We start from the raw sequence: 26,611 nt of genomic DNA, 5'->3' as shown, positions 1-26,611 counted from the left end.
AAACTATGATACTTAAATGATTACATTAGTGGGCTTCAAAACCAAGCCATTCCTGCCTCCCCACCTTAGCCTTGGATTGTGTCAAAGCTACAGTCACCCCTCAGTATCTTCACATTAGTTCCAGGACCCCCACAAATGCCAAAATCCACAAGTGCTCAAGTCCCTAATACAAAATGGTATATTTGCATATAACCTACCCACACACCCTCCTGCATACTTTAAATCATCTCAGTTTATATATAATACCTAATACAATGTAATTGCTATGTAAATAGTTGCCAGTGTGCAACAAATTGCAGTTTTGGTTTTTGGAAGTTTCTGGAATTTTTTTTTCAAATATTTTCAATCAAATATTTTGAATCCACAGACAGAGAACCAACAGATTCAGAGGGGCTGACTTTGTGAAATGACAGCCACTCCAAGCTCTCTGGAAAGCAAAAGGGTGGAAAGGAATAAAAAAAATTTTAACAAGTTCTAGAGAAACCAAGTCTGGGAGTGTCCTGGTGGCTTAGTGGTTAAGGGGCCGGAGCAGTCACTGCAGTGGCTTGGGTCATGGCTGTGGCACAGTTTCAGTCCCTGGCCTGGGAAGGTCCGCAGGCTGAGAGCACAGGCAAAACAAAAACAAAAACAAATCAAATAGGCTCAGCGGAAACGCATCTAACTACAATCCATGATGAAGCAGATTTGATCCCTGGCCTCGATGAGTGGGTTAAGGATCCGGCATTGCCATGAGCTATGGTGTAGGTCAGACATGGCTTGGATCTGGCATTGCTATGGCTGTGATGTAGGCCAACAGCCACAGCTCTGATTTGACCTCTAGTCTGGGAACCTCCATATGCCACAAGTGCGGCCCTAAAAAGCCAAAAAAAAAAAAAGTTTGAAAGGAAATTTAGGATTATGGAAATAACGTGTCTGTTTTAAAGCCAAGAGTGGGGGAACATAGAAAAGGTTTCCACAACTAACGTGTGTTAGAAAGAGGCTTCTTGGGTCCTTACCATGTGACCGACAGGGTTTCAGTTCAATACCTTCAACCACGTTCACCATCAATCTTCCAATGCCTGTAGCCCTTTGGGAACGCACTATGCCGGCAGGAAAAACACAATGAAAAATGCTTCCGGTTAGCCTTCGCTGCGTTTCCGGTTTGCCTCCTGATCCAGTCTATGCTCCTGGACCCTATTCAAGAGCCGTTCCCCTCCCACGTACAGTTCTTGATTCCTCAATCCTGGAATCTGCCCTCCGCTCCTCACCCTGCAGCCCATCCTCCCCCCTGTGCCCACCTCCATCCTCTGCCTCCAGACCCATTTTTCCAGCTCTAAGGGTGCTGGACCCAACCAAACGGCTCTCCAACCCCACTTGGTGGGATCCCGGCCCCACTGCTGAGAAGGCATTACCCAGGTAGGCCTTCTCCCGCTTCTTCTTCTCCGTTTCTATGTAGAGTTCAGAAGCAGCTTTGATTTTCTGCACCCAGGCCGTCCTTGGAAAGGAACAGACAGAACGGTGCCAAACACAACTCAGGGAAAAGGCTTCAGGTCTGGACAAATTCAGTTTCCAGGGCTCTGCTTCGTTCATTGGATGTTTCCAACAAAGCCTCAGCAAAGGGAGTCTAGTTTTATGCCACATGGTGCTAATAACCAGGTCTACCGTTCATAACAAAGGCACGTGTGACATGTTCATGGGTGTGCTCAAGACCTGTGTTTGGGTCCCCATGGGAGAATCCACGATTATGATACATGCTGTCCTGGAGGAGATATTGGCAATAACTCCTCTTCCTTCCTTATTGAAAAACCTCACATATTTGTCTTAATCTAAGAAGGCCAGAGGTCTCTCTTACGAAACTGTCCAAGGAAAGAAACCATCTCCCAGATAAGGAGCCACTTTACACGAAAGAGCAAACACAGGCTGGGAAGCATTTTGGCATGATGTTTTCCCCTTCATTTTTCCACGAACCACATGCACGATAACTGTAGCCAATTTCTTGCTTGGCACAAATGCTCTTGGAATGTAGTTGATCTTGTGTCAAATTCACCCTTCAGAAAATCATCTATTTCATTTGGCTCTGGGGCAGAGCCATAAAGACACGATTGAAGCAAAAATAACCACAGCTCTAGGATCCAGGATGTCTGTCCAAGTGAGCCAGCTGAGGATGGGGTTTGGGTGGTCCTATTAATTAATCTCCAAATCACTTTCCTATTGGTTTCTGCCACCTGGAACACCTCGGGAAACTTGAGGTGCTCCATTTATTGCAAAGCACACTGAAAATTTCTTCTAAAAAAATTCTCAAGGATGGAGTTCCCCTCGTGGGGGGTTAAGGACCCAGCTAATGCCCATGAGGATGTGGGTTCCATCACTCAGTGGATCTGGTGTTGCCACAAGCTGTGGTGTAGTTTGCAGATGTGGCTCGGATCGGGATCCAGATCTGGTGTTGTTGTGGCTGTGGTGTAGGCCAGCAGCTGCAACTCCAATTCAACCCTTAGCTCAGGGATTTCCATATGCCTTGGGTGTGGCCTTAAAAAGAAAAAAGGAAAGCAATTCTCAAGCAAAATTCACTTCAATTCACTTCATTTTGAAAAATTCACGACACGGGTCAAACTTTTGAGGGGCTCTAGAAAAAAGTATGAAGACCCCCACGCCCACACCCCACCTCCACCTCCAGCCAGAGGGGATGGCGCTGCAACTGAGGGAATGTTGGGAACTGCTGATGAGTTAAACATCCCACGTGTGTCCTACACCTGGTGGAACCTGGGAGCCCAGCATCAGGGAGAAGGTGGGTCTTACCTTTCGTTTATGCTTTCGGCTCGGAGGGTGTAGACTCGGTCGATGTGGGAAATGTGGAAGATGGGTTCATCCCCAGAAGGGTCGGTGGGTAATTTGACCAGAACCTCATTTAGGAAAATAGGCTGAAAAAATAATGCACAGGCATGAGAAAACCAGACCAGGATCTGCGTGTTCCAGTAAACCGTGAGTGTGTGTTTCGAGCAGGTGTTTCAGTGAACTAGACGGAGGGTGAAGGTGAGGGGCTGTGTGTTTGTGGGGGTAGGGGCTCAATAAACTGTACCAGAATAATTTTTTTTTCTTTTTTTCTTTTTTACAGGCACATCTGCGGCATATGGAAGTTTCTAGGCTAGGGATAGAATCGGAGCTGCAGCTGCCAGCCTACACCACAGCCACCACAACACTGGGTCTGAGATAACATCTGTGACCTACACTGCAGCTTATGGCAACACCGGATCCTTAACCCACTGAGCAAGGCCAGGGATCAAACCTGCATCCTCCTGGATGCTAGTTGGGTTTTTAACCCACTAAGGGAACTCCCGAATGATGATTTTGTGTTCATGTCAACTTTGTGATGCTTAAAATTATAAATATGGATTTCCTCCTCCATTCTGCAGGTGTTTTTAAAGTCCTCCAGAATAAAGAACTGTTGGATCTATTTTTCCCATGGTATATCCTAGTCAGCAGTCTCCTCCAGGAAAATCAACTCTACCTCCAAGCCCTTCCCTCCAAGTTGTTGCTACAAAGTAGCTAGTGACAATCTATAGGGGGAGTACATTGTTCTTTCCCCAAAAATAAGGCTAACTGCTGCTTCAGAGAAAATTCTTCTGTGAAATCACCCCCACAGACACAAATTTAGCAAAAGAATATCCCATGACATGAAAACACACAAGCTACAGCCATGCACGTAGGCGCAGACCAAATAAACAGCTTAGGAAAATTCTCTATGCATTGACTGTTTAGTTTGGCTTTTGCTGGAAAAGTTGAGGGGCACAGATGTTCCAAGCCATTCTGAGACGTTGGAAGCGGGATCTGGACCATTCGGGAGGTGGGCACTTGAGCTCTGGTCTCGAGCTTTCGGATGATGGCTTCATCTATGCACCAGCCCTCGAACTCCACCAGGGCAGGGCACGCCTTTGTCACATCTCGGGGACCCATAGCTGCCACTTGGCAGCTCATGGGTTTTTCCGTCAATCAAATTGAGTGTTGTTCCTTCTTGGATATTTCTGAACTATGCAACTATGCCCTACATCCTGGCTCACCCCGACGCGTTCTGCCACAGCCTCCAACCTCTGACTCCTTTTGAAAACGTCCCCCCCTCCGCACACCAAGCCTGATATTGCAAATGAGACTCAAACGTACTGTTTTGTACATTTTATACTGCAGGTTAGATTTGGGGCTGAAGACTTTGTCGGTGCCGGAAGAGCCCAAGGGCTTGATGATTTGGGTCAGCAGGAGGAAGTCGTTGAAGAGGAAGCCATACAGCTCTTTGTTGCTCTTGGCTTTGTAGAGCTTCCCACTGTGCAGAAACTTGCGTGGCCCCAAGCAGTTGGTCACTGAATTGAACACAAGTTGCTGAGAAAGAAAAACAAAACCCAAAGAAGACACGATGAAGTGAGGTCATTTTTTTGATTTTGATTTTTCTGCATCTGAAAGCAGGGGCTCCATGAGAATCTGAGGCTATATCTTAGGCTCAAATCAAGGACTACTTTGAAGAACTGAGATAGTGTCTTTGGGAGCCAAGCAGTCCAAAGCATGATTCTGGATAGTCCATGCATCAAGATGAGGCTTGGTTTTAATTCCTAATGCTTTTTCTTGAGGTCTGCTAGGGTCTCAGGGTGCCTGGTCCTCTTCTCCCATTTATTTATTGCAGAAACTAGGCAGCGGGAAGAAAACACTCAGCCCTCTCCCACCTTGGTGAGTATGTGCTGTGTGCACAGTGCTGTGCTGGGAGTGGCATGAGCCAGCTCCAGTGATGGCCTCACACAGGCTTACATGGTTCTGCTTAGTTCTAGAAAGCAGCAGCCCATTAAGGATCTGTGTTATCACTCAGTGACTTGAGTCACAGGTTTGAACCCTGGCTCAGGAATTCCCACATGCCAAAAAAAAGAAAGAAAAAAAAAATGGAAGAAGCTACATGGAGAGGGAGGGAGGGAGACATAGTCTTCCCTGGGCATTTTGGTAAACACTAGCAAATGTGTGTGTGTGTGTGTGTGTGTGTGTGTGTGTGTGTGTGTGTGTACAGAGACAGAGAGAGGAGAGAAAACAGGCAGAGTGAGCAAGACTAAAGGAAAGATAAGGGACAAGAAAAGAATCAAATACTATAGGAGAGACTGTTTCCGTCAGTCTGTGGACCAGAGATTCTGACTCGACCAGTGCAAATGTTTATTTTATTATTATTTTTTGACCACCCACAGCATGTGGAAGTTCCCGGGCCAGCGACTGAACCCATGCCACAGCAGTGACAACGCTGAATCCTTAACCTGCTGAGCCATCAGGGGACTATGAAAAACTTTAAAACTGAATAAAATATAGAACTGCACTTTTAAGACAGAAGCAAGGTGGTAAAAATAAAAATCAAAGTAAGAAATTTGCAGAGGCCAAAAACAGCCTGAAAATGTGAACCCTGGAAGATAAACAAGCCCCAAAGCTAGACTTAGGTCTCAGAGTCTTTCTTAAATCTGGTCATCTTGAGCTATCATTTTAAAGGCTAAGAGGTGCAGGAGTTCCTGTTGTGGCGCAGTGGAAAAGAAACCAACTAGAAACCATGGGGTTGAGGGTTCAATCCCTGGCCTCACTCAGTGGGTTAAGGATCTGGCACTGCTGTGAGCTGTGGCGTAGGTCACAGATGAGGCTCAGATCCTGCATTGCTGTGGCTGAGGCGTAGACCAGCAGCTGTAGCTCCAATTCAATCCCTAGTCTGGGAAACTCCATATGCCCCAGGTGCAGCCCTAAAAAGCAAAATAAACAAATAAATGGCTGTTGGGTGCAGGAGATAGGAAATATCCAGGGCCCATATGAGGTGAGGAATATAACAGGAGATCCCCAAAATCTGGACTCCAGAGGAAAAATGCTAAGTCAATGCAGTACAGAAGGGATGAGCAAGAAAACGTGTTTGTTTTTGAACTTGGTGTAAGTGGAGGTAAAAAATGCCCCCTGAGAATTTGTAACCACAACACATCTCTCATACAAGCTGACAGCCACAATGCATACTAGTATGATCTGAAATCCCCTCTATATTTAATGTAGGGTGATCCTGGTAGCAGTCCTTTCAGGAGGAATACAACTTCAGACCTCAATGATGCCACAGATAAAGTTCCAAGGAACATTGAGCTCACAATCAAAAATCAAAGTATATAGGAGAAACAGACATATGTGGTGAGACCTAGCAGAAGCAACAGACAAAAAAGTGAAACCCATAACCTGAAATGTTGGAATTATAGCTTCTGAAATATACGAGAATATATTTAAAATGTGTAGGAAATAAATGAGAAGCATGGGCATTTGTGAAAGGAACAAGCTAGAAGGAAACCAGCAGATCAGAGGAAATAAAGAAAACTGCTGGAAAGGGAAAAGAAAATAATGGAAATGAACTCAGTTGATAGGTTACACAGTAGATTAGAAGCAGCTGCAGAGAGAATTAGCAAACTGGAGGCCAAAGAAGAGGATGATTCATGATTTTCCTCATCCTCCTTCAGAGGCTCAGCAGGGGAGATCCAAATCCCACCCCACCCTAAGATGCTACCTCAGACAGGCCTTCACACTGCACGTGAGCCTGGATCCACTCCAGCCGGTCCGAGTTCTCTTTCTCTCGCACCCCTTCGTTCACCTGGGAGCACAGCTCCTCTGCCTTCTCCAGGGCGTGCTTTAAATGGCTGTGGTCTGGATGGTTTTCAGGAGTGTTTTCCAGGATCTACATTGGAGAACAGAAGACAACAGCTTTGTGCAATGTGAGTGGGCATGGGATTTGCTGTCTTGGAGGGGCCAGGCCTATCACAGGCAGGACATGGTACAGACCTTTCTTGAAGAGTACCCATATGAGCAACTGCAGCTTTGAGCATCCACCTTGACATGGAGGGAGATGGCCACTCTTTGTTGGCAGGGGACACTTGGGGGCAGGGGCTGCCATATTTGGGGTATGAAGAGAGCAGTGGCTGCAGCAAGAGCAATAACACATTCCATGTGGATTTCTCCTTAGATAATGGTTCTTTCCTAGGTCCACACACAGCTGCAGGCATCTGTGCATCTCTGGAACTGCACGCTAATGGGGGCATCTTAGCAAAGGTGCATTTTTCTGGATGAATCATTCCAAGCCAGCAGTTAAGAGTGCCAGTTCCCGAGCTAGACCTCCTTGGTTAAAATCCCTGCTCTGCTACTGACCAGTCATGATATGGATCATTCACATAAGTCTCTGAGCCTCATTTTCTCATATGAAAATGGGGATACAAATAGCACCTCCTTTACAAGGTTATTTGAAGGACTAAAAGGCTTGATACAAGTAAAGCACTTTGCAAAGTAACTGGCCCTTCGAAGGTGCTCAATAAATGACAGCAGTTACCATGAGCTTCTTAAAGGATTTGGGCGGGGGGGAAGCCCAGTCTGGGTCCTGTATGTTCACCAATCATTTCCAAACAATTACCCCAACTCTGGGTCAATCCTGGCTGTGCCTTAGAATCCCTTTGAGGGAATTCCCATTGTGGCTCAGTGGGTTAAGAACCCAACACAGTGTCCAGGACGATGCAGGCGTCCCTGGCCTCACTCAGTGCGTTAAGGATCTGGTGCTACCACAAGCTGTGGCGTAGGTCGCAGATGCAGCTTGGATCCAGTGTTGCTGTGGCTGTGGTGTAAGTCTGCAGCTGGAGCTCCAATTCGACCCCTAGGCTGGGAACTTCCATGTGCTGCAGGTGTGACCCTAAAAATAATAATAATAATAATAAAAAGAATCCCTTTGAAAAATCCTGACGCCTCAACTCTGACCATTCAGAATCATTGGGGGTGGGGGAGGACTCAGGCATCAGAATTTTCTAGAGCTCCTCAGGTGATTCTAATGTACGATCAACTCTGAAGACCACTGTTCTAGACTAGGAGCCCACACAGCTGGATTGTGTGAATTCATTTGTTTTGTTTCTAAATGGAAATAGGTTTATTGCATTATCTCATTGCAATAGTACTATTGCATAACATACAAAATTTAGAAAATTTAGAGTTATAAGGAATCTAAAAACCACCCATAATTTTCCCATCTGGAAAAAACCTCTGTCTACATATTCTTTAATACACTCTGCCTAGATATAAATACCTATAATTTTAAAAAATAAAAATTGGGTTATATTGACAAACCACACTGTACCGTTTTGTATATTGTTTTCTCCCCGTTCAGGGTAGCTATAATGCATCATTTGCTGTCCATTTCATATGGATCTAGATCACTTTTTTTTTTTTTTTGTCTTTTTAGGTCTGCACCCACAGCATATGGAGATTCCCAGGGTAAGGGTCGAACTGGAGTTGTAGCTGCTGGCCTACACCACAGCCATAGCAACTCAGGATAGGAGGCACATCCACGACCTACACCACAGCTCATGGCAACACCGGATCCTTAACCCACTGAACGAGGCCAGGGATCGAACCTGTGTCGTCATGGACGCTAGTCAGATTCATTTTCTCCGAGCCATGATGAGAACTCTGAGTTAGTTTAATAGTAGCAGTCAAGTTGGACAAAAAGGAAGCAGTAGGTTGAAAGCTTCTGTCAAAACTAATTCCTTAACTCAGCCCCTACGGCCACAGTGTATTTTGTGGGCTGGCCTGGGTTAGACTGAGGAGATGGCTTACAGGGGAAAGAAATGTCTTACATGTAAGAAGATTCAGCAAGTAAGTAAATATATTGAGGATAATAAAAGCCAGGCTTCTCATAGAGAAGGGAATTGTAAATATAGAAAGGCAGAGGAGGAGTTCCCACTGTGGCTAGGCAGTAATGAACCTGACTAATATCCATGAGGACGCAGGTTCAATCCCTGGCCTCACTCAGCAGGTTAAGGATCCGGCATTGCCATGAGCTGCGGTGTAGGTCGCAGACTTGGCTCAGATCCTGCGTTACTGTGGCTGTCGTATAGGCCAGCAGCTGCAGCTCCAATTCGACCCCTAGCCTTGGAATTTCCATATGCCATGGGTACAGCCCTAAAAAGATAGAAGAAAGAAAAAGAGAGAGAGAAGGAAGGAAGGAAGGAAGGAAGGAAGGAAGGAAGGAAGGAAGGAAGGAGGGAGGAAAGAAAGGGGGAAGCTAGAATAAATTCCATGGTATTAGATTAGAACAGGAAGTATTGGTGTAAACTCATGGGTTTTAATATATATTATAATGTACATATATTGATTTTGAAATAAATATAAATGTTTGTCCATGTGTGTATGTGTAAATTTGTGTGTACAAATACATGCACATACATACATTTCCTGACTCTGCCACTGGGAGACCCAAGAGGCAACAACACCCTAGTAGCAATGAGCACACTGGTGTCCAGATCTTGGTTTCTAAATTCTCCATGAAAAGGAAAAAAATCTAAAATTTCTCTCCAGGAGCTACTCTTTCTGTAGTTAGAGATTCACAGTCTCAGAGGATGTCTAAGTCTGCTCACTCATTTTACAGAGGGGCACAATGAAACCCTCAATTTTTTTCTTTTCTTTTGGAATTGGTTTGTTTGTTTGTTTGTTTGTTTGTTTCTTTTCAGGGCCACACCTGCAGCATATGGATGTTCCCAGGCTAGGGATGGATTCAGAGCTGCAGCTTCCAGCCTACGTCACAGCCAGAGCAACACCCATCCAGGCCGCATCTGTGACCTCTGCCATGGCTCACGGCAATGCTGAATCCTTAACGCATTGGGTGAGGCCAGGGATCGAACCACATGAATACTAGTCAGATTCTTAACCTGCTGAGCCAAAATGTGAACTCTGGAATTGGCTTTCTTTATTTTTCTTTTTTCTTTTCTTTCTTCTTCTTCGTTTTTGTTTTTTTCTTTTTTGCTTTTTAGGGCCACACGCATGGCATATGGAAGTTCCCAGGCTAGGGGTTGAATTGGAGCTGTGGCTGCCAGCCCACACCACAGCTACAGCAATGCTGGCTCCTTAACCCACTGATTGAGGCCAGGGATGGAACCCACATCCTCATGGATTCTAGTCAGATTCTTAACCTGTGAGCCACTGCTCGCACTCCAGAATTGGCTTTCTTAAAGTGACAGGAGAACAGTGATCCTCTAATATCAACAGAGTATCTCACAATAGCTTTCTGAAGATGGGTGGTGGAAATTATATTTCTTACTCGCTTTCTTACTAGGAAAACCAAGGCATAAAGTCACCATGCCTATATTAGGAAAAGAATTGAGCTCTCACGTTCCGACTTACTCACAGACCTGAAGGCAACTTATTCTTAGCTCTTTTCACCATTAGCCAGCTGTTCTTTCTGGGTTACCGCGCAGATGCCCGCTACAGCCTGTCGATAAATGCTTTCTACATAACAGGTTGTTGGCTGGGGAACCTACCCAGGACCCCAGACCCCTGACCTTCTGGGAAAGCATTTCTCTGCTTGAAAAGACAAGACAGGCACTTACATTTTTAATGATCAGAGGGTATCTTGTGACCCGCTGCATCGGCTTCAGTATAAAACTAGAGAGTGGCATCCCCTTACAGCGAGGGTCCATGGCCAGTCTCTGAAATAAAAGAACGTTTTTTAATGTACTTAAGACATCTGCAAAATCCAGCCAGTGACATCCACACTGATGTTATTTAGGGCTCTCCACCGGTCACATCATTTCATTTATCGGGACAACTGAGGAGCCTGGAGCTGGAAGGGCTGGACTGGTCCTCCCTGGGGCCAGGAGAGGCACTTTCCAGATGGAAAGGGGGACATGACGGCGGGTGTGACTCAGCCTCGGGGTTAATCCCTGCTTCCCAGACTCAGCAGAGCCCCCATGGGTCACGTGGTTCCTTACTTCCAACGATGAGAGTCTGGCTTCACAGAGAATAGTTCCTCTGGATATTGGCCAAACCTGTACAATAGTCCCAGGAATGAGTTGAGTCACAAGACCATAGGGCCAGAAAATACGGCACAAATGAACCTACAGAAAAGATGCAGACTCACCCACATAGAGAGCCGGCTTGTCGTTGCCAAGGGGGAGAGGGAAGAATGGGATGGACACGGAGTTTGGGGGGTTAGTAGATGCAAACTATGACATTTAGAACAGATAAGCAATGAGGTCCTGCTGTACAGCCCAGGGAACTGTAGTATCTAATCACTTGTGATAGAACACGATGGAAGATAACATGAGAAAAAGAATGTGTATATACGTATAACTGGGTCATGTTGCCGTACAGCAGAAATTGACAAGACACTATAAATCAACTATAATAAAAAAAATTTGTTAACAACAAACAAAATGAACTTGCTCCAGCACCCATCGATAGCTCAGCTGGTATAGCAGAGGACTGTACAGGTGAAAAAAACACACTCCAGAAAAAAAAAATTCCCCTTAAATTGTGGAGATGCTGGAAGGGCTGAATTGCCCTGTCTGTTTGGGGCAGAGCCTGCCCTGAGGGTGGGAGCCCCTGGGCAGGGTGGGGACAGTGAAGCTGAGACATCTCTGCCCTGCATCCATGCCTCCTTCTTTCCACCCGTTTCATCAACAAGAGTCCTTCTAGTTCCAAACGGTGAGCCCATCAACACATCACAGAGCGGATATGGTGACAAGCTCTCGAGGGCTCTGGTCAGGTTTAATGCCATGACCTGCACCCTAAGCCCTGGGACCTGTTGGCACCTGAACCAGCTCCAGCCGTGGGCACCACTCTTCCAGGGACACTTCAAAGCTGACAGAGTCCCACAGGGAGGAGGCAACGAGGCCCCTCCCTGGGCTGGTGTCAGCATCTCCCTGAAGTTCAAGTGCCTCCAGGGATGAACTCATCCTCCACACGCCCAGGGAGGACCTGGCCCTTGGCTGGCACCTGCTCTCCAGACTCTAGTCTATCAGGCCTGCTTCTTTTTTTTCTTTTTTGGTCTTTTTTATCTTTATAAGGCCGCACCTGTGGCATATGGAGGTTCCCAGGCTAGGGGTCTAGTGGAAGCTGTGGCCTCCAGCCTACGCCAGAGCCACAGCAACCCCAGATCCGAGCTGTGTCTGCAACCTACACCACAGCTCACAGCAACGCCAGATCCTTAACCCACTGAGCGAGGCCAGGGATCGAACCCCACAACTTCATGGTTCCTAATCAGATTCGTTTACGCTGTGCCATGATAGGCACTCTCTATCAGGCCTGCTTCTTAGCAGTATCTCTCCCCTTAGGATGACTTCAGATGCCCCAGTCATTGGATAGAAAAATCAAAGCACTTATGTTGAAAAACAGGTGGAGAAAGAAAGAATAAGGGCAGGTGATACTAGGCCAAGAAGAAATGGCACTTGTATCTTGCAGTGATGCTTCCACAGACATGACTTCAGTGAGGTGGGAAAGGTCTGTACCCCAACAAAGGAGGGTAATTAGTATTATGATGTTGCCCTCCATTCATCAAAATGTGCCTGTTTAGTAAGAATTATTTTATTCTCTTTTTCTCCTGCTCTGGGAGAGGTGGGGGCTGAATGCATGGGTTGGCCTGGCCAGCAAGGACCCACCCCAGCCAAGGCCAAGTGCCAGGGCAGCAAGCCCAGAGCTGGGGGCCTCCAGCAGCATGGGGGCCACCTCCCCTAAGTGTCCTTCGGTGGACACATGGCTTTCCAGACCCTTGTGGTCCTCCAAGGTAGAGGGCCTGGTGTCCCAGACTCACCCGCAGGCTTCCTAGAGCTCGAGCCCCTCCAAGAACCAACTGGGAAAACAGCAAAGGGTCCCTGGGGGTGGCCAGCCCTTCCCTTAGCAGGTGTAAGGGTAGAGAGCAGCAAAGAAGCTGCGGATCTCCATTAGGCAGAATAGGAAACCTAAGACCTGCCAGCCCTCCTGGGCCCAATGACTGAGAGGGCGGATTTCACCGGGTATTCAAATGACAGCACTCGCACCTGGACCACAGAGCCGGGGCCAGGCCTGGTCCCTCCTCTCCAAGCCCAACCCCTCGGTCCCAGCCACACCCACCAGCGCGTGCCAGGCCCCCCGCGTTCAAGCAAGGCCTGGCCCTTGCTGGCCTTCAGCAGAAACACGCTTGCAGGTGTGCCGATGAGCCGTGCACCCGCACAGGCGCCGGCAGACGGCCCCTCGGCGGCGGGCAGGGACTCCCGCTCAACCCGGGCTCCTTACTTTGACGAACTCCTTGAAGTCCGGGGCCTCGTCCGTCTTCTGCTGGATCAAGGCGGCCCCGTTGAGCTGGCAGCTGCAGAAGCGGATGTAGGGCTGCATGTGCGGCAGCTGGGCCGTCAGGATGTCGCCTATCATCTTCACCGGCATCTTCTCCCCAGACATCTTCTTGCGAACTCGCAGCGCTCTGCACGGAAAGGCGAGAAGTGAGCCGCGCCCGCCTTCCCGCTCTCTGAGCCACAGGGCACACGTCTAGGCGGCACAGAAACGGAACATGTGTGAGGGGCACAGACCCGGGGGCACTACAGGATCTACCATGGGAGACAAGGGACAGAAAAAGAAACGCGTCTGGGGCTACAGAAAGAGATCCCTGGGGCCTTTTTCTAGGGCATGATGGCTATGGGCTGGCTCTTAGGAAGAAAAGAAAAAGAAAAAGCTTTGTCTAACAAATTGGCATCAAAGAATTCTTTTTCTAATGGAAAAATGTAGAATCCCTTTATTTATTTATTTATTTATTTATTTATTTATTTTTTGTCTTTTGTTGTTGTTGTTGCTATTTCTTGGGCCGCTCTCGTGGCATATGGAGGTTCCCAGGCTAGGGGTTGAATCGGAGCTGTAGCCACCAGCCTACGCCAGAGCCACAGCAACGTGGGATCCGAGCCGCGTCTGCAACCTACACCACAGCTCACGGCAACGCCGGATCATTAACCCACTGAGCAAGGGCAGGGACCGAACCCGCAACCTCATGGTTCCTAGTCGGATTCGTTAACCACTGCGCCACGACGGGAACTCCTAGAATCCCTTTTTTAATAACTCAGACGGGATCCTCTAGGTGCCTGTCTCATTGGTGAATGATCTGTCCAGACCGGTCTGGCCCCAGCACTTGAACCTGTTGCCAGGGCCAGTGCTGCCCAAGGGAGGCCCTTGTTGCCAGGGGCCGGGGAGGCTCCGTGTGCAGACTAAACAAAACATAATTAAGATGGTAAATCAACTGCCACAGAAAAACAATCGCATCATGTTCAAGAAAGCCAGGTATAAATGATCCTCTGAATGAGACCGGTGCCTTGTCTGCTCCACTGCTGTGGCTAATGCGAAGCTGACTGGATTAAGAGGTGTTCGAAAGAAAGAGGCCTATTCATGTGATAATGAGCCAATGGACCCAAGCAATTTATACCCTGGCAGCCAAGAAGGGACTTGAGGGACTAGAAAGTGTTTGTTCGGGAATCCAGCTGCAGTCTGAGTTTTCGGGGCCAGGAGAGCCAGGGCTGGGCAGCCCACCCTTCTAACTCATATGTCACCTCCTAACCCAGGAGGTCTCAGAAGGACACTGAGCTTCTACAGCGCAAGGAGAGCAGGGTCCCGCGGGGGAAGGACCACAGAACATGAGGCCCACAGAGGGCTTGCACGGGCCCCTCTGCTCTTCCTTCCCTCCTGCCGGGTCTCCACCTCCCCAAGGCTCTCCTCTATCCCTCTCCTTGCCCCACGCCCAGGCAAAAACTCTTTCTTTCTTCCTTCTCCCCATCCTGTCTTTACCCAAGGTATCGTGTTTACTTTTTCTTTTCCTTTGGCTATTCCTCTTAAATTAAAAAGAAAGTGGAATACTTTATATTTAAGAAGAATACTTTTTTTTGAGGCTTTTTCATCTTATTTCAAGCAAAGAGGCAGGGAAGGATCTTGATTTAAAAAAAAAACAAAAACTGGAGTTCCCGTTGTGGCCCAGTGGTTAATGAATCCGACTAGGAACCATGAGGTGGTGGGTTTGATCCCTGGCCTTGCTCAGTGGGTTAAGGGTCCGGTGTTGCCGTGAACTGTGGTGTAGGTTGCAGACGCGGCTTGGACCCTGAGTTGCTGAGGCTCTGGTGTAGGCAGGCGGCTACAGCTCCGATTCGGCCCCTAGCCTGGGAACCTCCATATGCCGCGGGAGCGGTCCTAGAAAAAAAAGGCAAAAAGACAAAAAACAAAACAAATAATAATAAAAATTTTTTTTATTTTAAAAATTAAAAAAAAAAGGAAAAACGAAACAGTTGCCCGCACCTGCAACTGCACAGCCCTATCTCACATCTACATCCCTTCTGCTATCATTTCTTCCTGTTTTTTTTTTCTGGCCGTGCCTGTGGCATGGGGAAGTTCGAACCCCAGGCCAGGGATCAAACCCAAGCCACAGTAGCAACACCACCAGATCCTGCTATCACTTCTTTTTTTTTTTTTTTTTTTTTTTTTGTCTTTTTAGGGCCACATCCGCGGCACATAGAGGTTCCCAGGCTAGGGGTCTAATCAGAGCTGTACTGCCAGCCTACACCACAGCCACAACAACACTGGATCCTTAATAGCAAGACCAGGGATTGAACCCGCCACCTCATGGTTCCTAGTCAGATTCATTTCCGCTGCACCACGACAGGAACTCCGTTTTTTTTTTTTTTTTTTTTTTTTTAATGGCTGTACCCACAGTACATGGAAGTTCCTGGGCTAGGGACTAAATCTGAGCCACAGCTTCAGCAACGCCAGATCCTTTAACCCACTGTGCTGGCCCAGGATCAAAAGCAAGCCTCTACAGCAACATAAGCCACTGCAGTCAGATTCTTGACCCATAGCACCACAGTGGAAAACCCCTTCACTCTGCTTATTGAAGGCAAATTTCTCAGCTCTCTGCTCACGGGTAATCCATTCTACCAGAGGCAGCATCAGTAGGGAGCCAGAGGCAGCATCAGTAGGGAGTTTGTGTACCCCAGCTAAGTCCCTTCTATGTTCATTTTATTGTTTCCTTTTTGATCTGTTTAATACATCATACGTCCCCCCACCCCAAGGATAAGAAGTCACCGGGCCTTGGATCAGGAGTGGCAGGTTTGTGGCTGCCCACTGTGGCCTTCCAGGAAGAACTGCCCTAAATTCTCTTCACCTGCAAATGCCTCCCTCTTCCAACCTGCCAGGAGCCTAAAATCTTCCCATCGTTGGGGTTAGTCCTTTCCAAGAAGAAATTAAGTCTAGGCAGCAAAAGTGTATCATCTACAACACGGATGTTGACCGTAAAATTCTTTCTGCTTTTCTCATGTGTTTGAAAATTTGCATAAAAAGATGTTGAAAAGGGAAAAAAAAAGGCAAGAAAGAAAGAAATCAGGGCTCCAGAGGGCTGCTGCTAAACACAAGTCTTCTATCTGGAAGATGAAAAGATTAGCCAAACTAACCAATCAGGTCATCAGAGGAAGGGGTAGCGCTCACGGACCCTGTGATGGGAGAGGCGGTACCCAAGTTTGTGAATATCTGTGTATCTGATCTCCTTGCTCCTTGGAATAACTTGGTACGCTAGACACAGCACGTGCCAGGACCACAATTTTACAGCTTCTCACACAAAGGGTTGGAGAGTTATCTGCTCAAGGTAACTGCCCCAAACCAATTAGAAGGCGCTGGGTTCCAGATGAAAACTTGAGACATCTGCCTCTTGGTTTCACCTGCTTTCTGTCCAGGGCAGGACAGGGTGGAACCCCTAGTGGGACTCTGGACATCATCCACAGATCAGCCCGGGGCACCACGATGGCCTTCTGTGTGACTTTGGATAAGGCAGGCAACCTCTCTGAGCTTTGTCTCCACAACACTCTCAATTCCTACCCCCAGGGCTGGGGAACACATCAGCCCTAAGAGAAGGAGGGAGCACGCAGACCTGGCGCTGACAGAGCTCAGGAAACGGGCTTCTGCTTCTCTGGCAGGAGCAGGAGGGCAGGCTGGAAGTGCAAAGACAGCAGGAAGCCAAGGGGAGGTGATGCCAGCAGATCAGTTTCCCTCCAACCAACCTTGACCAGGGGGCGGGGCTGGGGGGCTCTTAGGAATATCAGACACATCATCCATCTCCTTGCCCCCTGCACATCTACCCAAGGAAAGTGGTTTTAATCTACAGGGATATTTTCAACAGGAAACCTTTGCGTCTATTTCTTTTTTTCCAAACTTTTGTTTCTTTTTTGGCCGCCCTGCAGCACGTGGAGTTCCCTGGCCAGGGATGAGACCCATGCCGCAGCTGCAGCAACACCAGATCCCCCAACCCACTGTGCTGGGCTTGGGCTCGAACCCAAGTCCTGGCGCTGCATCGACACCGCTGATCCCATTGCGCCACCGCGGGAACTCTGAAATCATTTTATAAAACCCCAGGGACCAGCGGGGATTTAGGGAACCGTTGCCTCCCAATTACATGAACGGAGAGATCAGGTGGGGACACAAGTTCCCAGGGCCTGTGCTTCTTCCCTCTTCCAGTATCACCTTGGGCATAATCTGTGTTCTAGCAAGTGATGTTACACTGAGGGCCTGGTGGACAGAGAGTTGGAGGTTTTTAAAAAGAACTGGGAAGGACTTTTTTTTTTGGTCTTTTTAGGGCCACACCTGTGGTATATAGACATTCCCAGGCTAGAGGTCGAGCAGAACTAGAGCTGCCGGCCTACACCACAGCCACAGCAACACTGGATCCTTCGCCCACTGAGTGAGGCTAGGGATGGAACCCACATCCTCATGGATACTAGTTGGGTTCTTTACCGCTGAGCCACAGTGGGAACTCCGAAAGAACTTTTGTGATGATATAAGCCAATCCCTTCATATTACACGTGGGGAACCAGGATCGGCAGCAAATGGGGTTCCAAACCCAGATCTCTCAACTCCTGGCCCAGTTTCTCCCTGGCCCTGCAGCTGCCTCTGAAAATGAAAACAGGAATAAAAACATCAACCGCGTCCAGCCAGCTTCTCAGAGGACTAGCCTGAGAACTGCCGCTGACCGTGGCCAGGAACAGTCCTACCACCTTCCATCTTCAGGAGCCGAGAAAGTCTCAAGAGATCAACCTTCCCCAATGGAACCAGCGTCCAAGGGAAGCTGAGCAGGGTGGGTGACCTCACCCAGGACGGACCTGGCCAACGATCCGATCGGGAGCCAGAATCCCAGCTCTGTTCATTCTAGAACCACTGTAAACGCGGGCCCTGGGATGCCTGAGCAATTTACTCTCCCCAGTGAAAAATTGGGGGTGTCTTTCCAGGAAAGCATCAGAGCGAGAAAGAGTGATGGCACGCTTGTGAGTGGAGATGAGGCGGAGAGGTGGGAGGGCACACGGGGTGGGGGGGGGTGTGCATGCACGGAGGGGACACACGGACAGACCCACGCGGGAGTGCTAGTGTGTGAGGGCGGGAGGGCGAAGCCAGGCTGGGGATTAGAGAGCAGAGGCTTACTTCAGTAGTTTGACATTACACATAATCAGCTCCTTCCAGTTAACAAAAATCATAGCACCCTCTTTTTCTGTCAGCAGCTCAGACTCCATCAGGGGTTTCTGAAAGATCTACAGATGCAGAAAATGAAGCCGTTCAGAAAGCAAACAGTTAGCTTCAAACTCAAACACACGCACACACCGATCTGTTCAGAGTAACGAGAGGGACCGAGGCATCTGTGGCTTTGCTGGGAGCCCCAGAAGCCGCAGAGTTTCTGAAGCAGGTGGCTCTCCCTCTGCCTGGGGGTGTGTTGGGCGTGGCTCCCCATCAAGTCCACATTGTTTTGTTTTGTCTTTTTAGGGTGGCACCTGCGGCCTATGGACGTTCCCAGGCTAGGGGTCGAACCTGCAGCTGCCGGCCTACACCACAGCCACAGCAACGTCAGATCTGAGCCACATCTGCGACCTACACAGCAGCTCATGGCAACTCAGGATCCTTAACCCACTGAACGGGGCCAGGGATCGAACCCGAGTCCTCATGGATACTAGCAGGGTTTGTTACCGCTGAGCCATCACAGGAACTCCAAGTCTACACTGTTTTATAAGGAGGCCCACTAAACTCAGGAGGACCAGTCTTCACCTCTGCCAGGACTCAGCCAGCGGTCTGGACAGAGGCGCTCAAGCTCTCAGCGGCCACATAAAGAAATGGGCACAGAGGGAGGTTGGGGGACTGAGAGATGCTGGGGCGGGAGTGGCTCCCACATTCCTGCCCCTGCGTCAGCTGCACAGACAAGCCTCGGGAACTCCAGGGGAGCAGCTCTGGCAGCTGGGCCTCCAAGCAACAGCCTCAGGGACAGGACAGAGTCCACTGCTCTGCCCTTCAGCCTGGGCTGGGCCTGGAAGAGAGCCAGCGTGTGCAGGCCCGGAATAGGCGGGGTGCGGTGCCTCTCCTGGGCTCCAGGAAATAAAGGAGCCTGCCCCAGCGCTGTACGGCTGGGCAGCTCAGAGTCAGTCACGGCTCTCGGCTGAGGGCACGTGGTGAGCCCCCGCCTAGAAAAAGATTGTTTCTTCCACGGGGCTGCTCATGGGAAGGTCCCTTAGGGCTGGAGACAACCCGTCTTTGATGTAAACTTCCCCGAGCTGAGGCTGACCGATGGATGGGAGCCTACTCTTGATGAGTTCTCCAGCCAGTGTTGAACTTGGCACCCACCAGGGCACTGCACAAAATACCATATCTAAGGGGGTGACATTCCCATCCGAGACAGCTGAGACTGTAAATTTAATGACTTGTGTCCTGAGAAAGGGGCACCTTTGGGTACCAAAGCTTCCTTAACTGTTAATGGTGGCCTCGGGGGGGCCATGGAACCATCCTGCATCTTCTACTCATTCAGCGCTGGCTCACCGAGCTGTCTCTTTCCCAGTTGTTAAAAACTATCAGAGGAGATGGTTTCACAACTCTTGGGGTTGAGGGGGGCGGTGTCCCAAACTTATTACAGTACTTTTCAAACTATAGCGTGACCTCCACATCCAGCTCTGCAAATCCCTGTCTCCTGATACGGCAAGCTCCCATGAATATGGACCGAAGGCTTCCTGAAAAGCAGAGATTTCCCAACACTGCATCTCTGCAACCTTCTGGACCCGAAGGCCAAGGCCCTTCAACAGCTCCATGGGAGAAGTCCCAACATGAGGAGTGTTCCAGGATGGGGTGGGGGAGACGGGGGTGCCAGGGGCCTGGGGGGAAACATCTTCATTCTCGGGGACAGCTTTTTCTCAGGAGTAATAAGTAACACGAGGAATAACTCAAGATACCAGCCCAACAGCTGCCATTTTCAGATGCCACCCCTGAGGGCCGGGGAGATGATGGCACTTGCTCTGTGGCATCAAATAGCTGGTGGCTGAGTGGAGCCCAGACTCGCATCTCACAGTCGTGTGTCTGCTTCCACGCCCCCCTCACGGGCTCACCTGTCCCTGGCTGGAGTGACCTCTGGCACTCAGTGGGTAGGACCCACGGTTGGCCATGGGTGTGAATTTAACCCTCTTCTCTTGGGGAAGCATCCCCTGTGTGATGCACCATCAGATGCTCCCACACAGCAGCAAGCATCTCAGACTGGGAATCAGGACAGAAGACTCCTGTCCCCCCCCCTCTGCCCCATGCCCCCCGCTGCCCCAGGACCCTCAGCTGTCCTTACCTCGGTGACCAGCTGCAGGTCATTGACATAGTTCTCCTCTGTGACAATGAGCTCATGGATGTACCCCTGTCGCTTTCTCTCGGTTGGGGTCAACAGATCCAAGAGGTGTAAGTCCGAACACCCTGCAAGACACAACCGTGGGGACAGCTTAGTCCAGATCTAGGAAAACCTGGCCAGCTTCACAGGGGAGAGTCCCCTTGGCCTTCATGGCCACCGGGCCCCAGGGTCTCATGCCAGCGAGACCATGTTGTGTGTTGAATCCTGTCCCCTAAAAATCCTGTCCAAGTCCTACCCCTGGTACCTGTGAAGGTGACCTTATTTGCAAATAGGGTCTCTGCGGATGCAATCAAATTAAGATGAAGTCATACTCAATTAAGGTCGGCTCTAATCCAACACGACTGGTGTCCTAATAAGAGGATGACACAGACACAGACAGAAGGAACGCCACGTGACAGCAGAGGCTGAGACCAGAATGATGTGTCTCTAAGCCAAGGAACGCCAGGGTTACCAGCAGCATCAGAAGCTAAGGGAGGAGTTCCCTGGTGGCACAGCAGATTAAGGGCCTGACAGTATCACTGCCTCGGCTCCGATCACTGCTATGGCTTGGGTTTGATCCCTGGCCCCAGGAGCTTCCGCTTGCCGTGGGCATGGCCAAAAAGAAGATAAGGGAAAGGCATGGAAGCCTTCAGAGAAATGTGGCCCTGCCAGGACCTTGGTTTTTGGAAGTCTCACCTCCAGAACTCTGAGAAAATCAGTTTCTGTTGTTTGTAAGCACCCAGTTTGTGATCAATTGTTACGGTAACCCCAGAAAGTTCACGTAGGCGGCATGCTCCTGCTTCATCAAAACCACTGAGGAGTTCCTGTTGTGGCTCAGTTGTAATGAACCCGACTAGCATCCATGAGGACATGGGGTCAATTCCTGGCCTCACGGAGTGGGTTAAGGATCTGATGTTGCTGCGGCTGTGGTGTAGGCCGGCAGCGGAAGCTCCCATTCCACCCCCCTAAAAAGCAAAAAAACCAAAAGCACCCCCCAGCACAACAGGGTGCCAAAGGAGAAGATGTAGTAACAACTGGCCAGCATTTCCTGAGGGCTCACGCCATGCCAGGTGCTGTACCAGGAGCTGTACCAGGAGCTGGCCCCTGAAAGCTGTGATTCACACACACATAGATACTACAATCATCTCCATTTTACAGATGGGAAAACTGAGGCTTGGATTGGTGGCCTCAGCCAAGCTCTCGGCTGGGTGGTGGTAAAGCTGACATAGAACCCTGACACTTTGGCCCCAAAGACCAGGTTCCACCCCAGATCACTACTGTTGGGTCAGAGCTACAGGAGGGCATATTGTTATCCTGAAGTTGGCTTTTGGAAGAAGAAGGGGCTGTGACCAGGGCACATCCACACAGTGCTGGGCAAACTCTCCTGGACCAGGCTGCCACCCTGCACCCGAGGGAGCTGTGCATCGAGGCTGAGGGCAGACAGGTAGCCCTTCCAGGTGCAGATGGCCAGACACAGCTGTGGCCACAGGTGCCCAGGGTGGGGTCTGCACTGCAGGAGATTCCCACTCTGGCCTCCGCTCACTTAGCAGTTACTTGGGGTTTGTTTGGTTCAGATGTTCTCAGGTTATTGGCAGAGGCTGCCCCCACCCCCTACCCCTGGTAACAGGCACACTGGACTGGTGGGGGCAGGGTGGGGGGGACTCAGTTCTAGGGCATAGTCCTCATGCAAGTCTGGACGCACCTTCCCTAGGTCAGTGGTCCCCCCTCTCTCACCCTTTTTATCAGGGGTTCTTTGTTTGATCACTGAAACCAGATTTGTAAAGCAGACCGGGAGGCGTCTTGGCTATAGCTGGGGGTGGGGATGCTGAGTGCCATTGACCTGCTTTTCTCATTCCTTCCTCTCCCCACAAGGGGGCGCCATGGAGTACAGTATGAAACCTCCTGCGGGATGCCGGTGGTTCTCAAAGTGGGATTCCCAGACCAGCAGCATCCTGGAAGCTCATCAGGAATGCAGATTCCCAAGGCCCTGCTCAATACACGATGTGGAGTCAGGGCCCAGGAACCTGATTTAACAAGCTCTCCAGGTGACTTTTAGGTCCACTAAAGTTTGAGGACCCTGCCCTAGACTATCAAGGGTTCCTCAGAGTTTCCAGGTCACCCCAGGGTCTTTCTAGCTTCATGACTGATCTAGTCTATATGCTGGAAACTTCTGCAAATAGAATGACCCCTTTGGGGCAAATGATATCATAGACTTCTTGGTAAATGCTTCACTGCGCCAAAAATTAACTCTGAGCTGGGGTGTTTCCAGCCTTGAGTTTTGACCCCTCCCTTGGCCAAATGCCCTTTCTAGAATGCTGGAGCTTCCCATCCAGGGACAGGACAGGATGGGCAGATGGCTGCCAGGAAAGCATCAAAGATGAACCATCCTTATGCTAACCCCTTCCACACCCTTCCATCAGAGCTCTCATTCAGAGCCACGGCAGTGCAGCCAGACTATGATTCCACGGGGCCATGGGCTGAGCATGAACCCGCATTCTCAGGTCAGCAGATGTTTTTGGAACTTGGGCCCTCTGCTCAGCCACCAGCTTGGCCCCCCTGTCCCTCCTGCCTCGGTGCATTGATTGTGCTTTATTAAAACAACGACATCAACAATGAATTCTCAGGAAGGAAGCGGGTCCTGATTGCTCACTCTGCCTGGCTTATGGGAAGCTGGGTGACATCACCTGTTTCTTTGGCTTTCATTAGGAAAGCCACCCAGGAAACACTCTTGAGGTTGGGAGGAAAATATCTCACTCTTTCCCCCTTCTTACCAAATTTTCCCATTAGTGAGTGCAAAAGCCCAGGATGAAGGCCATGTTTTTTTGTCTTTTTAAGCTCCACACCCATGGCACATGGAGGTTCCCAAGCTAGGGGCTGAATCGAATTGAAGCTGCAGGTGCTGTCCTATACCACAGCCACAGCAATGCCAGATCCAAGGCGTGTCTGTGACCTACATCATAGCTCACAGCAACGCTGGATCCTTAACCCACTGAGCAAGGCCAGGGATCAAACCTGCATCCTCATGGATGCTAGTCAGATTAATTTCCACTGAGCCACGACGGGAACTTCAAGGCCATTTCTTGTTAAAGGGCAGAATAGAGCCCTTGCATTACAGAGACTTGCATGAACCCAGGGCAGCAGTCTCCCCTGAAATTTTCAGGACATTTCCTTTCTGCAAGGATGTCAGAATATTCGTACAGAACAGCAGCTCTAAAACTCACCTCACACACAATGTGCAGGGACCTTTGCAAGGATAAAAACTAGCTGTGGACACAGGTTGGACCAGTCTTCCAAACGTCGTGTAGGTCAATTTCCCTTGGAAAAGCTGATGGATGCTATAAACTCTTACCCCAGGAAACATATGTGTACAAGGCACACATTATACACACCGATTCTGCACACAATTTACAGGGTTCGTAGGCCCTTTTAAAGCTTGGTCATGGGTCTCATTCATTCGAGAAATACTTGCTGATGTCCTACCATGAGTCTGGCACTAACTGTACTGGGTGCTGGGGATTCGTGATGGAAAAGAAGACACACCTGCCTCCAGAGCGCACAGCTAGGAACCCGGGGGTCCTCAGCTGGGGGACAGGCTGAAGATGGTACTGCCCCCCACAGGCTGAGAATGGCATTGGCCTCCACAAATTGAAGGTGGTACCACCCCCACAGGCTGAGGATGGTATCACCCCCTTGGGCTGAAAATGGTACTGCCCCTCCACAGACTGAAGATGGTACTGCCCTGCCCCCCCATAGCCTGAGAATGGTATCGCCCCCCACAAACTGAAGATGGTACCACCCCCACAGGCTGAGGATGGTATCGCCCCCCCCAGGCTGAAGATGGTACTGCCTCTCCACAGACTGAAGGTGTACCCTCCCCATAGGCTAAGGGTGGCACTGCTCCCCACAGGCTGAAGATGGTACCACCAACCCCACAGGCTCAACATAGTACTGCCCCCACTGGCTGAGGATGGTATCGTCCCAGATGGTATCTTGTACAGACTGAAGATGGTTTTGGCGCCCCCCCCAGGCTGAGCATGGTACTCCCCCCACGGGTTAAAGATGGTACCACCCCCACAGGCTGAGGATGGTATCGCCCTCCCCAGGCTGAAGATGGTACTGCCTCTCCACAGACTGAAGATGTACCGTCCCCATAGGCTAAGGGTGGTACTGCTCCCCACAGGCTGAAGATGGTACCACCAACCCCACAGGCTCAACATAGTACTGCCCCCACTGGCTGAGGATGGTATCGTCCCAGACAGGATGAAGATGGTACTGCCCTTGTACAGACTGAAGATGGTTTTGGCGCCCCCCCAGGCTGAGCGTGGTACTCCCCCCACGGGTTAAAGATGGTACCGCCCCCGCAGGCTGAAGGTGGTATTGCGCCTCACCAGGTTGCACTATACCCACCCCAGACTCCAGACTGAGACTGACTTCTTGGTTGTCCTAATGACCCGGGTGGCTGCTGAACTTTGATGGGCTGAACCAGGACTGCTAGATGACCTGCAATATACAGGACAGAGACTCGCCCACCTCCAACGTTAATAGCACCCACTGGGAAGTGGTGACATTCCTAGAAACTGACGCTGCAGGTGATCAGAGACACACAGAACCACTGAGGAACAGTCACAGGACCTGTGAGCAAAGATGACAGGAGCTGGCTAGCTTTGGATTTCACAAGTTCCTTCTTCTGAGTCTTCAAGTTTTACACGGTGAGATTTTGAAGAAGCTCAGAGCCAGAGCAACCAGCAGAGGGTCCATAGTGGATTGGGGCCACTGATGCAAGAATCCCAGGTGCCAAGACAGCCTCTTGCTCATGAGGGTCGGGGTACATGAGGAGGCCGCATGGCCTGCTACTCCTGGCAGCTCCAGGTTTTGGTCAATCCACCCCCACAGGTTGAGAAATTTGGGGGGGAGTGCTGTGTGAGTCTGGGCTACTTGCCCCAACAAATTCCACCCCACCCTGGCTCCCCTAACAGCCTGCCTGGAGACAGAGGAATGGTCCAAATGGCCTCTCCAGGACCCAGAACACAAATGAAAAGCAAAGGTTTTGTGGGGAGATTTGTCTCAGCATCATGCGCCGACAATGCTGGCTTGGAACCGTCTTGTCAGCTACTGAGCGAGCAGACCCATGGGAGGCCATTTTGAAAATTCTTGCCAGACCAAGAGAACCATTCAAGACTTGAAATAGGCACTTTGAACTCAAAAAGTCTCCTTCCTTTGAAATTTTAATATTTAGAAAAACAAGGGAGTTTAAAAACTCCATTATTCAGAGCAGGGTAAGTGGAAAAGACATTTCAAATAAGAGCATTTTCTTTAGGGGTGGAGAGACGTGGTCCTTCTCTCCTCTGGGAACCAGAACAAACATGGTTTGCTGGCTTCCTTTCCTAGTGAAACACGAGATGGTAAAGCACGGCAAATAAATATCGTGGACATCTTGGTGTGATGGGGGGATTCTTATAACTAACTCGAATCCAGCCACAGCTGAAATAATATTGCAAATGACTCCAGGCAGTTAGAAAAGATCCCCAATTACAACCCACATAAAATTCCCAATTGCTGGGCTGTTAGACACATTTACAGCACAGAGAGAGCCATGACCCTCCTCTCATAGAATCTGGGTCTGGGGCATTGGAGAAAGGTATGGGAAAATTTACACCCCCTCCAAAAAGATCATTTGTCCCTCAATGGGACATCATGTGTATGAACAGCATAATCTAAATAAATTGCTTTATTTCAAAAGTAATGCATGAACACATGCTTACTGTAAATGGTTCAAAAGATACAGAAGTATTTAGGGGGGAAAAGCAAGTCTTGCCTCCCTCCACACCCCCAAACATTCAACTTCCTTTCTCAACAGGGACTGTAATTTTTTTTAAACCACACCAGGCCCCACAGCAAGCTGGCCACAGAGTGAAGCAAATAAACAGGGCTCATTGCTGTTACGAAAAGGGCCAAAATATACTATAAGGCGGTCAATAAATATGCATCAAGTTCCACCCTGAAGTCCAAGAGACACAGAAATCAGCGAGTAATGTCCTTGTCCTCAAGGAAACTCACAGCCCTGGGAGAGACTCGACATGAAAATGAAATTTAAAAGAGCAAGCGGAAAGAATAGGCCTGCAGCCTGGGCTGATGGCGGGGGGCTGCAGGAACTCAGAAAAGTGGATGCTTTCTGTCCTGATGGAG

At 49.5% G+C, this 26,611-nt stretch overlaps 1 protein-coding gene across 5 annotated transcripts in view; it reads right to left on the bottom strand.

Annotated features, from left to right (window-relative positions):
* Positions 1-26,611, bottom strand: part of ITSN1 (intersectin 1) — a 247,605-nt gene that overhangs the window by 11,227 nt on the left and 209,767 nt on the right. For 4 of the 5 annotated variants that reach the window (XM_084992010.1, XM_084992011.1, XM_084992012.1 and 1 more), the window contains 9 exons: positions 20,390-20,511; positions 18,226-18,332; positions 13,033-13,216; positions 10,371-10,469; positions 6,518-6,685; positions 4,135-4,347; positions 2,776-2,897; positions 1,392-1,474; positions 996-1,079 (listed from right to left, as the gene is read on the bottom strand). In XM_084992010.1, coding sequence (XP_084848136.1) covers positions 996-1,079; positions 1,392-1,474; positions 2,776-2,897; positions 4,135-4,347; positions 6,518-6,685; positions 10,371-10,469; positions 13,033-13,216; positions 18,226-18,332; positions 20,390-20,511 — 1,182 coding nt within the window. The remainder of the gene's footprint in view (positions 1-995; positions 1,080-1,391; positions 1,475-2,775; positions 2,898-4,134; positions 4,348-6,517; positions 6,686-10,370; positions 10,470-13,032; positions 13,217-18,225; positions 18,333-20,389; positions 20,512-26,611) is intronic. The other variant, XR_014825148.1, reaches the window with a different exon arrangement.

This window comes from Sus scrofa, chromosome 13 (genome assembly GCF_054392235.1).
Source record: "Sus scrofa isolate SSC_HxYL_T2T_F1_AM1 chromosome 13, Sscrofa_HxYL_maternal_Yorkshire_Landrace_v2.0, whole genome shotgun sequence".
In the NCBI taxonomy this organism is placed as follows: domain Eukaryota; kingdom Metazoa; phylum Chordata; class Mammalia; order Artiodactyla; family Suidae; genus Sus; species Sus scrofa.
Note: the sequence above shows the minus strand (reverse complement) of the source record. Positions and strands in the feature narration are given on the sequence as shown.